At 43.6% G+C, this 14,429-nt stretch overlaps 1 protein-coding gene across 3 annotated transcripts in view; it reads left to right on the top strand.

Moving 5' to 3' along the window:
* STAMBP (STAM binding protein) overlaps window positions 1-12,426 on the top strand; it is a 37,616-nt gene extending 25,190 nt beyond the window's left edge. For all 3 annotated transcript variants that reach the window (XM_047854532.1, XM_047854533.1, XM_047854534.1), the window contains exons 5-10: window positions 305-671; window positions 3,006-3,130; window positions 4,009-4,146; window positions 9,409-9,521; window positions 10,302-10,401; window positions 11,765-12,426. In XM_047854532.1, coding sequence (XP_047710488.1) covers window positions 305-671; window positions 3,006-3,130; window positions 4,009-4,146; window positions 9,409-9,521; window positions 10,302-10,401; window positions 11,765-11,821 — 900 coding nt within the window. In that variant the 3' untranslated portion in view covers window positions 11,822-12,426. The remainder of the gene's footprint in view (window positions 1-304; window positions 672-3,005; window positions 3,131-4,008; window positions 4,147-9,408; window positions 9,522-10,301; window positions 10,402-11,764) is intronic.
* Window positions 12,427-14,429: the final 2,003 nt, after the last annotated feature.

The raw sequence follows: 14,429 nt of genomic DNA on the forward strand, positions 1-14,429 counted from the left end.
CGAACAGTAAGTTGCATCAAGATTTCAGTTGAGAAGAAAATGTCTTAGTAAGAGCCATTGGGGAAGAGTACTGAGGGGGTCGGGACCGTCACTGTCCTTGAAGAGTAGGTCTGCCGTGGCCTGGTAGACACAAGCGGTGACCACTTGGGCAGACGTGAGCTGCCGAGGGAGGCACAGATTCCGTGTTGGGAAATTGGGCCAGAGCAGGGGCACGCTTTAGGAAATCCCTGCCGCAAAGCCTTGTCCCCCCGAGATGTGAAGTCACCCAGGTGTCAGTTGTTAAGCCTAACTCCTTTCTTTGCAGAAGAGGGAAGCGGAACAGCTTGCCCGGAATGTGGCCATCCAGCAGGAGCTGGAGAAGGAGAGGCAGAGGGTGGCACAGCAGAAACAGCAGCAGTTGGAGCAGGAGCAGTTCCATGCCTTTGAGGAGATGATCCGGAACCAGGAGCTGGAAAAGGAGCGACTGAAAATCGTGCAGGAATTTGGGAAGGTGGACCCTGGCCTAGGGGGCCCACTGGTGCCTGACTTGGAGAAGCCCTCCCCAGATGCGTTCCCCGCTGTACCTGCCACGTCCACACAGCCTGCGGACTGTAATACGGCGGGAAGGCCTGCCAAGCCACCCGTGGTGGACAGGTCCTTGAAACCTGGAGCGTTGAGCAACTCAGAAAGTAGTGAGTCCACTTGTTCATGCCCTCTTCCATCTCAGGGGCAGCCAAACAGAGTGTCATTCTGAGGGGGTTGCCTAAGATTACCTCCATTATCCCACTCATCAGGCTCTGGTCACAGAAGCCCCTTTGATCGGTATTGCCATACTGTATCCTGTCACGCTGGCCATAGTATGAAAGTGGCCTTTGCTTAAGCCGTGTAACTTACCTGGCCCCAGGTCGATATTCGGAAGAGCTCACAATGTCCTTGAAAGTCAGACCCTCAGCTTTTAAGGATTATATAGAGACTCAAAATGTTCAGTGAACCAGAGACCACTGTTGGTTCTCTGGAAGGGAAATTTCATAGCGCCACTTTACAATTCAGCAGTTGGCCTTTAAAAAGTGAAAAAGGGTTACCGAATGCTGTTTGCCCTGGATGTGTTCCCAATCCTTAAGGAGCTTGGTCATGGTAAATACTATATGTAGTCAGTGATAATTCAGTCTAGTCATAACAGCTATTAGCAGTCTTTCCTCCTCTCACCAAAGCTTGCCTATCTGAGAAAATAACAATAGTGGCAAAATGATGATTATACCTTGATTATTAGAATAGATCTTTTGGGGAAGGAATTTCAAGTATCACATGAGGAAGTCAGCTTTGCAGAAGATCCACTTCAAAGGGCAATGTGAGAGTGGGCAAGGGATGCCAGACCCCGAAGCCTGGCCTTTAGGTTTCTCCCACATACTTGGCAGGCTAATCTCCCACCACTGCCTGTTCCTTCCCATGTATTCCGTGCTCCAGTCAGATTGGACTCTCATGTTCCCGGAGCAGCCCCTGGACTAGCTTATCCAAAGAGGTGTGTTAATATTTGCCCTGAACCTAAAATCTCCCTTCTCTATTTCTGCCTTCCCTGCTCATCTTAAAGTTTTGCCAGGTCTCCTTCCCTTCAATCAGATTGATTCTGTTCTTGAAACTCTCAGGGCTCTTATTATCTGTAATGCAGTTGACATCATTTACCTGATAGTGTAGTCATTTGTCAGTAACTAGATTTTAACTTTTTACTGGTTGGGGCTTGAGTCTTATTCATATTTGTGTTCCCTGGAGGTTAAGCACAGTGTATGCACTGGAATTGCACTCAGGAAGTGATTATGGAATTGAAAGGAAAGGACTGTGCCAAGCCTTAATTCAGAATCCTCAGATATTGTCATCAGACTATCATGTGACTGTGTGGTCCCTGGTTTGTTACCTCTACAGCAATTCAGAGCTCGCTGTTGAATGTGCAGAAACAAAACATCCTTTTGCACTTAAAAAATTTTTTTTTGTAATCTTTATTTATTTTTGAGAGAGAGATGGAATGCGAATGGAGGAGGAACAGAGAGAGAGGGAGACACAGAATCCGAAGCAGGCTTCAGGCTCTGAGCTGTCAGCACAAAGCCTGACACAGGGCTCGAACCCATGAATGGTGAGATCGTGACCTGAGCCGAAGTCGGACGCTTAACCGACTGAGCCACCCAGGCACCCCATGTACTTTTTGTTTTTTTTTTTTAATGAAAAGTGACCATGAAAAACACCCTTATTTGAGCCTGTGGGCTCTCTCTCAGGGCTTTTCCGTGGTGTCCAGGGACTGGGTCTATCCTTGGCATTCTGAACCAGGCTTATAAGCTGCTCTGTGCATTCATGCCTCTTTTGAGGACCAGAATGTGTTTTTCGTGGTTTTGTTTTGGCACTTTAGCGTTCTTCTAAATGAATAAATTCAGCATTAAGTAGTTATCCAAAGTATTTTCTGTTACCCAGGATATCTCTGGTGTATTTCTTTATAAGTCGTACTCTCCAATATTCTTATCTGAGATAAAAGACTTAAAATAAAAATAAAAGCTCAGTGGAGTGAGGAGGTTATTTTTTTTATCCTCTGTGTTAGACTATGACAGAGAATTCCTGGATAGCTCAGGAACTTGTTTGTTTTCTTTTGTTTTTCAGTTTTTGTTTTAGTTTTAAGTAGGCTCCATACCCAGCATGGAGCCCAATGTGGGGATAGAACTCATCACCCTGAGATCAAGACCTGAGCTGAGATCAAGTGTCAGATGCTTAACTGACCAAGCCACCTAGGCACCCCAAGAACTTGTTTTAAGTAGTAGGTTACCCTCATCTTGAGTGATTAAAGCCTGTTTTCTTAAAGTAATGTACTTGCAATGGCTGTGCCCACAACCCTCTTCCTTCTGTCGTTAGGCTGAGATCCCCACTCACTGCCCATAGTTCGAGGAACCCCAGTGATTTGGCTTTGCCCTCCCAGGACTGCCTACTCTGGGGCCTGCTTGGGAAGCCTCTCCCTGTGGTCTTACACTTTTCTCCTTTCTCCATTACAGCTCCTACAATCGACGGACTGCGCCATGTGGTGGTGCCTGGGAGGCTCTGCCCGCAGTTCCTCCAGTTAGCCAGTGCCAACACTGCCCGGGGAGTAGAGACATGTGGAATTCTCTGTGGAAAACTGGTAAAAAACAAACGCTTTCCTGAGCTGAGCCTGTTTCTTCCCCCTTGGCCTCCTGTGACTCTGAGAGAAGATATCCAGGGTCAGTTACTCTTTGCAACGATCCCTCTGCAGAAGGAACCGTGGATAGCATAATGCAATGTTACTTTGGATTTGGTGACCTTGCATTTCATTGATTTTCTCAGTCCCTTGAATCGAACTGATTATTTTAATTCTAGTAGTAAGAAATAGCTAATTCTAAACTTGGGAGACCAAGAGTCAGCGTTACCTATATATCAGTTTCTGAGTACCTGCTTTATGGTAGGCCTGGGAATATAACATATGTAAGGCTATGAGCCCAGCATGCGTCCACAAAACCTACCAAAGCATTTTGGAGCAATGGGAGCTACACCCCCGAAGAGAAATAGCACGCTGAATGGTATACGCAGTAGAGCACTAGGAGTTGGGAGGAAGGAAAGATCACTGAATAGAGGCACTTGAAGAACCCATTACTAACTACTGAATGAATAAATGAGTGAAGGCAATAGACTAACACTGAGCCTTTGAGGATGAGAAGGACTAAGAGAAACAGTAAGAGGGAAGCTACTCTAGACATGAGCAAAAGAAGAGAAATGGTACTATCCTGGAGCTTCTTGGGAATCACAGGCAGACACTTGTGGCTGCAGCCAGAGGCACCTGTGGCTTTGCAGAGTGCCCTTTGCAGTGCACATGAGCAGCTAAGGTTGGGAACCGCTGAGGTGAGGGACTCAAGGAGCACGAGGACTCTTGCTGGGGTGGGAAGGGCCTTCGCTTGTATAGATGTTTAACTTGCCACAGCTGTGACCACGTGGGGTTGCACAAGTGCCAGGGAGTGGTGACAGGCTGTTTTTCTCCTTTGACAGATGAGGAATGAATTCACCATTACCCATGTTCTCATCCCCAAGCAAAGTGCCGGGTCTGATTATTGCAACACTGAGAACGAAGAAGAACTTTTCCTCATACAGGATCAGCAGGGTCTCATCACACTGGGCTGGATTCATGTAAGCAATTCCGAGCTCTCTGAGGGTTAGTCCTCTCTTCTCTCACCATGTGGTAAACACACTGCTTGTTTCTTTGAGCAAAGTGAATTGCATGCAGATTATTTAGATGAAGGTTTTTCCCTCTTTCAGATGCAGACTTGACGTTCCTAGCATACTTGACTGCTTCCACTCCAGTATTGATTTCTGGAAACTACTTAGGGCTTTTTCATTTTCATTTTAAAAAAATGGTTTAATGAAAATGAACTTCTTTCCCTGAAGTCCCAGTTTCCTTGTGAGTGTGAATGGTGATAAAATGCTGGCCTAGAGTATATATGGATATTGACTGTGGAGGTTCTGCCTACTTCATACAAATGGTGTTCCTGAAAATATCCTGAAAATATTTTAATGAACCAAGGAAGTTAATTAATTCAAATGCTTGCATTTGGTCTTTGTTAAAGCATAAAGCAGCATACACCTTTATGTAAACCAGTAGGGTCCTTAATATAGTGGATTTTCAAGTGTCTTCTGTAGCCTTCTGGTGATATTTAGGTAAAAGGTAATTCTATCCCTAAAGAGTATTTCTGCATTTTCCTTTCTATTCCTTTTCAGCCGGTCACTCCACAAACCAAGCTACTTTTCGTGTTGTGTGATAGGCTTACATACAAGCAAGTCAGCTCGTTTCTGGATTTGGGGAGATTACACATACCTGTATGTTACAATTTGGGAAATACTGACCTGGGAGGCAGTCCCATGTGCCTGTGTCCTTTCTCCATTCTGTGACATTAGTATTTGCCTTCTATTGTGTATCTTCCATTATAGTATATGGGAAGTAGAGAACTTTTTTCTTATCTGCTGGGGGATACAAATTTGAGAAAGACACGACTTTAGTCTCATAAAGTAGATTAGACAAAGAGACAAGTAGTAAGTCTTCCCGGGAGGCAGAATGTGCCAAGTACCTCGAGAAGTACAAACAGCACAATCAAATCGAGGAGGGAAGGACTGCACCTGGCAGGATTTACTAAGATTTTGACAAGATAGGCTAAGGGAGAATTCCATATGCAGGGGGCAGCACTGGAATAAGCAGACTGTGTTCCTAAGACGTTGAGGTCCAGTTGGGGTTTATGTCAGGAATCGTAGTAGATAAATAGGCTTTAATGTGATAACATTGGAGCAGTGTTCTTGGGGGGAGGATCTTGGGTGGATAGGCAGAATAGTTCTGCTTTTTAGTAAGTGGGGAACTTTTAAAGGTTTTTGAGTAGAGCAATGAATGATATGATCAAAGCCATTCTTTAGTATATCTAACATAAAGGCAGTTTTAAAGTAGGTCGGGGCAGGGAGATCATTTAAGAGGTTAGCGTGCTGATAAAATCTAATGATGAGAGCTAGGGTGATGGCATTGAATTTGGGAAGGAGATGAATGTTGAATTTCAGAGGATGTGGAGAATGAGTGAGAAGATGATGAGTAAAAGCCAGTGATGACAGAGAGCAGGCCTGACTCACAGGGCTGGCAGTGATTATCCCATAAGCAGAAACAGGGGCTCCAGGAGGATAGCTTACTTTGGAAGCAGGGCTAATTGTGTGTTCAGTTCTGAGCATGTTGAATTTAAAGTGTATGTGAGACATTTTGTCAGTGGAGGTAGTTATCAGGCAGTTGGCAGTGTGGCTGGCGCTGGGGGGCAGGGTCAAGGTGGGAAAGAGATCTGGGAGACCTCTGCATAGAGCCGACCTGAGAAGCCTTGGCACTGGAGAAGAATGGAGAGCAAGCTTGGGGTCAGGCCACCCAGGGGAGCGCAGGGAATAGTTGGTAATGAAGCAAAGAGGCGTGAGAGCAGGGCAAGGACAGTGTAAAGGCACAGAGCCAGAGGAGGAAGAGCACTGCAAACGTTTAAGAAGTAATGGGGATCGGGGCGCCTGGGTGGCGCAGTCGGTTAAGCGTCCGACTTCAGCCAGGTCACGATCTCGTGGTCCGTGAGTTCGAGCCCCGCGTCGGGCTCTGGGCTGATGGCTCGGAGCCTGGAGCCTGTTTCCGATTCTGTGTCTCCCTCTCTCTCTGCCCCTCCCCCGTTCATGCTCTGTCTCTCTCTGTCCCAAAAATAAATAAACGTTGAAAAAAAAAATTAAAAAAAAAAAAAAAAAGAAGTAATGGGGATCAAGGATGTGGTCATGGTGAGACGGGCACTAATTTTTTTTTAAGATTTTATTTTAAAAAAAATTTTTTTTTTTCAACGTTTATTTATTTTTGGGACAGAGAGAGACAGAGCATGAACGGGGGAGGGGCAGAGAGAGGGAGACACAGAATCGGAAACAGGCTCCAGGCTCCGAGCCATCAGCCCAGAGCCTGACGCGGGGCTCGAACTCCCGGACCGCGAGATTGTGACCTGGCTGAAGTCGGACGCTTAACCGACTGCGCCACCCAGGCGCCCCATTAAGATTTTATTTTTATGTAATCTCTAACGCCCAACATGGGGCTTGAACCCACAACTCTGAGATCAAAAGTCACGTGCTCCACCAACTGCGCTAGCCAGGCACCCCTACACACCAATTTTTTGAAGAGTTTAGCTCACGGGGAAAGGAAGAAAATGGGATGGTGGCTTAAGGAGTAGCCAGGTTGAGAGAATATTTGCTTGATTTATGGTTTAGCATAAAGGTTTGAACATGTGTTTTGTTTTGATTTTGTTTTTTTGAAACCTTTGTATTTGAAATATATAAGAAAGTACATAAGGGTAAATGGATATTTCAGTGAATCATGAAACAAAACATCTGTGTACGTGCATGACGCAGGTCAAGAGATAGAACATTGTGAGAGGCATGGTCCCACCCCCATGCTCTTGCCCTGTCCGCTTCCCCTCTGATACAGGCAGTCTCTCTCCTGACTTTTCCAGAAGTCCTTTGCTTTCTTTATAGTTTTACTACCCTAAATGCATATCCCTGAACTCAACAGTTTAGTTTTGCCTGGTTTTGAGCTTTATATAAATAGAATTATATGATACATATTCTTCTGTATCTGGCTTCTTTTGCTCAACATTTTTAAGGTTTACTTACATTCTTGTATGTAGTTGTTTCAATATGTTTGTACACCCAGTGAGCCAGCAGAGCTTAATGGAGCATAGTGGAGCCAGGAGAGGAGATGTAAAGGGGCAGAGACAAGGGAATGCGAAGGTAGGAAAGTATTAAATCAAAAGTACAAAAAGGGGGCTCATCTTCATATGGGGGAGAAAACACTCATCCCTCTGAGACAGAATTGAAGGAAGAAAGAAAGATACAGAGATTTTGGAGGTCTGTTTGGAGGGGTTGATGGAATTCCTTTCATTCAACAGTGTTGCAGTCTAGATTCACTGCCTGGCAGGAGGGAGACGGGTGGTTTTAGGAACTGGAGGAGATGGGGGAAAGTTTGGAATAATCACGGTTTAGACTGCAGATAGAATTCAGCCGCAAATGAATAAAAGGATTTCTAAATCAGGGTTCAGCTAGGAACAAATTTAGAGCTGAAGTTTATAGTATTTCAGCTCTTTTCCCCTATGATAATTTCTGTGCCATTCCTTCCTAACTGGAGATTAAAAACAAACAAACAAGCAGGCTGTAAGGTTTGCTCAGATCTTAAAATTGGCAAGAGAATTATGCAGAAGATCAGTTCTTCCTTCTCTACTTTGCCAGCTGTAAAATCAGGTTCCCGGGTCAAAAAGTTTGTATGGTCATGTATTGATCACCAACTACTGTGTGAGCCTCCAGTCCAGTATTCGGGAGACTCCTTCATCTGGCTTCAGCCCTGCCTTAGCTCGTATCCCTGTCCTATGGCTGCTCTGCTCCCATCCAGGCACCGAGGCTGCCCCCAGCATCTGCTGTTCTTGTTCATTTCTGCTCCCTTGGTTTATTGTTTTCTCTTCATAAAAATGCCTTCCTCTGTCTCCAGCATGATGGACAAAACTATTTTTTTCAAGAAATCCAATTGTTAAGGGAAGGAGAAAGAGAAAGCACAATAGAGGGGAATAGAGACTCAAGACAGGGTTTTTTGATTTACTTTAACAATTATTTATTGAGCTCCTATGTATCCCTATATTGTCTTTCTACTTTAGATCAGAGGCCTGGATCAGCTTGTTCCATGGCCTCGTTTGTTCCCAGTTAAAATTCTTTGTTCTAACTGTGGGATGAAAGGTGTTGGCACAGGCCTTTTGTCCCTAGCAGTCTGTAGGATCATATTATTAGGTAGAAACTTTTTTTCCTTTGTAGTCACCAAAGTTCTTACCTGCCCGATGAGGATCTGCATGTGGATTTGCTGTCAGCACTCAGCTAACATGTTCCTGTCCTGCAGGCCTCTTCCACAGTGAGCTGGTCACAGCATTCTGTGGGGTGGTGCTTCTCAGATGATGCTGCACATAAGAATCATTGAATGGCTTTTTTAAATTTCAGGATGGCTATTTCTAGGGGTGGGGCACAGGAGCCTGTGCTTTTGACAGGCTCCTCAGGAGCTTCATTTTGTACATGGCAGGTTTGAAGATGCTGATCAAGTACACTTATTTATTTTCTGTGCTTTCTGTCAGTGAAGGTTGGTGGTCTTTTTGAGTCATATTGGGTTGTCTTTTTCCATTCTTGTTCTCTACAGTCACACCCTTCTAAGATTAACATAAGGCATTATATGGTTATTCATTTGTAAAAAAGAATGTGTTCAATAAAACATTAAATGATTGAAAACAATAGAAACTGAATGTACATTTCGATGGTGCTTTAACTGATTACCCTCAAATTTCAGTATCTTGGTCCTTTTCCCAAACAAGATAGGGTCCTTTGTATGATGTAACTACTATTGTCCCCTGCTTCTCCTATCCTTGGATGGTATGCTTTAGCCATAGGACAGCTTTTGTCATTGCCCGTAGAGCTCCACACTCATTCTTGACCTTTTAACACTTCTGTCTGGAAGAGGAATCATTCATCCAACTGTGGTTTGTTAAGTCCTTGACTTTTATCATTTTGAAATATTGGACAGCATATACCATCTATTCCAGAATGGATGACTCTCCATTGCCCTGAGAGAGCTTGTGAGGGGCCAAATAAGTCTTGATGATCAATTAGAAATTATGAGTTTCCTCTCATACTCATGTTAACCTATATTTGTTTACAGTGCTCAAAAGTAATGAACTTCAGGCATACCCTCTTGTGGCTGCCAGTGACTTTGTACTTGTGAGGGGATTGTGGCCAGCTATTGAGAACCATTTGGGTCTGTTTCCTTTATGGGCCAGGCTTGGCTGTTTCACTCAGAGGGTCTCAGACATGTTTTTCTCTTCTCAGACTCATCCCACGCAGACCGCCTTCCTCTCCAGTGTTGACCTACACACTCATTGTTCCTACCAGATGATGTTGCCAGAGTCAATAGCCATTGTTTGCTCCCCCAAGTTCCAGGAGTAAGTACATAGATGTGGTTCTGGGCATTACAAGGAGACAGTGGGGAAAAGCCTCCAAGGAAAAGTTCTCTATTTGGAAGACCTTGTTCTGTGTAAAGTATATAGACTGTGGTATTAACTGGCTGTTCTAAAAGGTTTCCTTTTAAGCACCATATCCGGATACTCCTACTATTCTTGTTTAAAAAGATATCAAAGCAACAATTTCAATGCTTTTCTTTTTCTTTTTTTTTTTTTTTTCAACGTTTATTTATTTTTTGGGGACAGAGAGAGACAGAGCATGAACGGGGGAGGGGCAGAGAGAGAGGGAGACACAGAATCGGAAACAGGCTCCAGGCTCTGAGCCATCAGCCCAGAGCCTGACGCGGGGCTCGAACTCCCGGACCGCAAGATCGTGACCTGGCTGAAGTCGGACGCTTAACCGACTGCACCACCCAGGCGCCCCTCAATGCTTTTCTAAGAAAAGGACATAAGAAATTTGAAGTGTTTGACTTGAAGCAATGGGAATTTCAAAAGACTGATGTCAGATTAGAGAATTTAAAATCAAACAAATTATCTCAGTTAAATTCTTTTTCATTCTAAATCCTGTTATTTACTATGAATTCTCCCAGCAAAACTAGTGTGGTGGCAGTGATGAGTCATTCCCTAACTCTGATTCATTCACCAGAAAAGAGACCTGTGTGCCAGCATAGTTTTGAAGCTGTCTCAAAATGAGTTCTGTGTGTGTGTTTGGGACTGGGTAGACACCTTTGCTTGATTTGGGCCTGCTTTTTCTTATTGCAGAACTGGATTCTTTAAACTAACTGACCATGGACTAGAGGAGATTTCCTCCTGTCGCCAGAAAGGATTTCATCCACACAGCAAGGATCCACCTCTCTTCTGCGTATGTATCTGTGTAGAAGAAATCAGGGCTGTGCTTCAAGCAGGGAGGACGGTCAGAGCTGATGAGGTGCATTGTCTTTTCTGACCCACATAGAAGATCAGCCTCGTCACTTATCTTTGCAAATCTTCCCAATAAGGACATACATGGGAAGCAGTGTGGGATAGCAGTGGATTTGAGTCATAGCTCTGCCATCGAAGGACTGTCTGACTTTGATCAGACTTCATCTTCCTGGGCCTCAGCCTCTTATCTGTAAAGGGGAATGACAGTGATGGTAATACCTACTTGATAGGGTTATTGAGAGGATTAAATGAAGTAATATGCAGAAAGCACCTGGTGCAGGAGCTGGCTTGTTAAATGTTAGGTTTTTTCCCTTTGTCAACACCAGTTGCTAAGCCTGTACTTCAATAAGGGATTTGAATTCAAAGGAAAAAAGCCATTTAAGATAGGTAAAATATATTTGATTTTGCAATTTTGCTTAAATAATAGGGATTTTTATGACCTTTCTAGGAAGCTTGTTTTCCTAAGTTGTATTCTGTGAATAAAAAGTTTCAGTTGCTGTTAGAGCAGTATGCTTCAATTTGCCCCTCAAATCTAATGTGATAGGCTGCTTCACTCCTTGCTGGCTGAGGGGGGTTATTTCTTTTGGGTTCATTAAAAAGTGACCAGTATGGAAAAGGGACTCAGAACCTTGTCACATAAAAGGAACTGGTGATGTTTAGAAGTGAAACCTCAGGGAGGCTCTGAAAACCGGCTTTAAGTTTCAGAAGAATTGTTGTATAGAAAGGTATCGAGTGCATTTCTTAGGACTCCCAGAACTAAAACTAAGACCTCGTGGAATGAGTTTTCAGCTGAGCATGAGAAAGCACTTTGTGACAGATCCGTTGAAAAATAGGTCAGTCTGCCTTAGAATGTAATAAGTGTCTAGGTACCAGGATGATGAAACAGAGGCTGCAAGAAAAGTGCCCAGGTTTTCTGTTATAAAGGCCTCTTTGCATGCCAAAAGTAAGCATTCCCCATGTGTCAGTGGGTACGCTGTATTAGCTGGTTGACATAGTGACCCCCAAAAAACTAACGAATTCAGCAATTCTTTCAAATAAGTCTGTATTTTGTGAATGTCTCTAGAATATACATTCATTTGAAAAGTGAATGAAGATATATGGGCCCACGTTGATTCAGGCTATGTACAGGTAGGGATTAGAAAGTTACTGATTCCCAGACCCCTTACCATAACTGCCATTTAAGTAGCAGCCTGGCTTCCAGACTGGGAACCACTGGTCAGAATAAGCATGTTAAGTAAGTTTTAAACAAATGACTTCTTAGAATTTTTTAGGACTTTCTCTTTCTTTCTTTTTCCCTGTTGTAGAGCTGCAGCCACGTGACCGTTGTGGACAGAGCAGTGACCATCACAGACCTTCGATGAGAACTTGACTTGAACACCTCCCAAGAATTATAAAACCATACCAGTGTACTGTAGCCCCTTAATTTAAACTTTCCAGAAAGCTCTGAAAGCTTTTTTAGACAGAATTGAAAGTGAGTATCACCTGGGGGAAAACTGATTTTCTGTTTCTGGTTTGAAAAAAAATAATTGGCTGTATTTCTTAGGCAAGTGTGGAGAATAGCATGACCATGCTAAGACAACCTTTCAGTCTGGCTGCAATTAAAAAATTAAGTTGTTAAAATGGTGTAGTGAACACTTACATACCCTTTGTTCTAGATTCACCAGTTGTTAACATTTTTTTTCTTCTCAAGCTAGCCTTCTGGTTTCTCTGCCAACTTGTTTATTGTTTACCTTTGGAATTTTTAAGGGCATCTCTGCAGAAATTTGGAAGCCATTTAGAAAATCTTTGGGTTTTTCTGTGGTTTATGACAATATTAATGAAGCTTATTACATGGATGAGGGACAGCCCACCTTGACCAGATGGTGGGGCTTGAAAACCCTGAAGAATGATTTTTGTCAGGAAGTATTGTTATTTAACAAATATTTCAGGATATTTTTTCTTCTACAATAAAATAACCATTAACTTATTTTGTGTGTGTGTGTGTGTGCTCTAGAGTGATCTGTTTGATCAAGTGTTGTCTAAACAGGCTAATTGAAAGGTCTGGTTGTTTGGGGAAAGGTGAGGGGAAAATGGAATTTGAGCTGTGCTGGTATTGAAGGTGTGTCCCAGTTCACAGTGAACTGTTGAGTGGTTTTTGTCTGCCTGTTGCGTCTTCCAGGGCTGTGAAATTCTCTGTTCTTTTGGTGTTGTCTCAAGTGGGTCATCCCATTCACTTCCTCCGTATGCCCTAAAAGCTTTCAGCTAAAGATAATAGAGCCTTTGTTTGGAGTGCCAGGTTATACCAAATGAATGATTACATTCCCTTGCCACCCCACCCTACCGATTTTATGATGTTGTTTATTCTTTTCTGACTCAGGCAACATTTAGGAAGGGGTTTGAAGCTACAGTTGATTCTATATTTTCCTTTCTATGAGCTGAGCCTAGTGTTGTAAGGTGGCCTAGAAATAATGGCACTGCTTGTGACCCCTCAGGTGACGGCAAGAGGGTAAATACCTTGCATAAGAGAAACATGTTCCTTTTTATATTAAAATTCTATAGGAAAAATTCTGCAAACGTATGAAGTTTGGCTTCATTTTGAAGTTTTGTGTCCTGCATATGTTAAGTTCTTTATCACTTAGGTTAGTGTCCTTGAACTTTTCCCCTGGAAGAACCAAGTCTCTATATTCTTCTTCTCTTGGGTTCTTAACTCCCAGGTATCAGAAATTCTTTTTTCTGTAGTTCCAGTGTAAGTGGGAACATGGGGCCAAGTGAGTCTGGGAAGGAGGAAGAGTGCTTGTCCTATCACTGCCTGCCTTTCCCTCCAGCGGCCCCAGAGGCAGCCTGGGCTGTTCCACCTTGCCTTGACAGTCCTGTCATTGCCCCAGTTTGGTGCTTTCTCGGAAATTCATCCTTTTCTTTCCATGCTCAGGGCTTTATTGCCCCTTACTTGGACTAGTGCAATAGTAGGTTTTTACCAGGTCTCTCTTCTCTCTCTCTTTCTCTCTCTCTCTCTCTCTTTTTGGTATTTCTTGACTCCAGTCTCTTCTGCCCAGTACAGTCAGGAGAAGCTTCCCATATTACAGCCATCCTCATGTTTCCTCTCTTGCTCCAAAACCTGCAATATCTTTGCATTGCCTAAGACCTAAATTTAGCCTTTACTCAGAACTTTCTGCATATGGCCACATAACGCTCTTGTCCCTGGCTACACATTCAAATACACATTAAAAAACTACTGATGCTTGTGCTCAACCCCACACCAATGAATTCCAAATCTCTGGGGCGGGGTCCCAGACAGTGTTTTTTGTTTTGTTTTTCTTTTGGTCTCTAAAGCTGCTAGGGTGCAGCCAGGGTTGAAAAGCACTGCAGGAGTCATAGTTCAGGGGCCACTATACCTAAGAATTGGGAGCTCTCTTATCCATCTCTACACTTCAAGGACATTCTACAAAAGTTTGTTGAACCAAAGTGAACTGAATATGTCATGTGTCACAACTGCATTGATCATTTACTTTTTACCAAATGGCCACTTTTCTTTTCTTTCTTTCTTCCTTTCTTTCTTTTCTTTTCTTTTTTTTTTTTTTTTTTTTTTTTTTGCCTCTGCACCTGTGTACAAGAAATCTCAGAGGCTGCCCAGGAGCAGAAAACCAGTCAGCAAATGCCCCCTTTGCACCTGCTGCAGTGTAGCCACTCTGCACAGGGTGGTTTCAGTGTCTCTTCCCCTTAGCTCTGAGGGAGAGATGTGGTATCAATCCAGCACCCAAGGAAGCAGGGGGACAGGGCAGGTGCATGAAAGAGAAAAGGAGCCAGAGTTGCAGGGAAAAGGGGAAAGGATTCCATATTGTGAATAAAAGGGAACCAGACCCTGAAACCTGAGGAAAGCAGCTTATATTGAAAAAGTAGCAACTGCTCAGTGGAAAGACTGATTCCTGAGCTCCTGAAAGCCTTTCCGCTCTCCCAAGCCATAGGAAGGAGCACCATGCATACTGGTCTGGG

The sequence above is a fragment of the Prionailurus viverrinus genome, chromosome A3 (assembly GCF_022837055.1).
Source record: "Prionailurus viverrinus isolate Anna chromosome A3, UM_Priviv_1.0, whole genome shotgun sequence".
Lineage (NCBI taxonomy): Eukaryota > Metazoa > Chordata > Mammalia > Carnivora > Felidae > Prionailurus > Prionailurus viverrinus.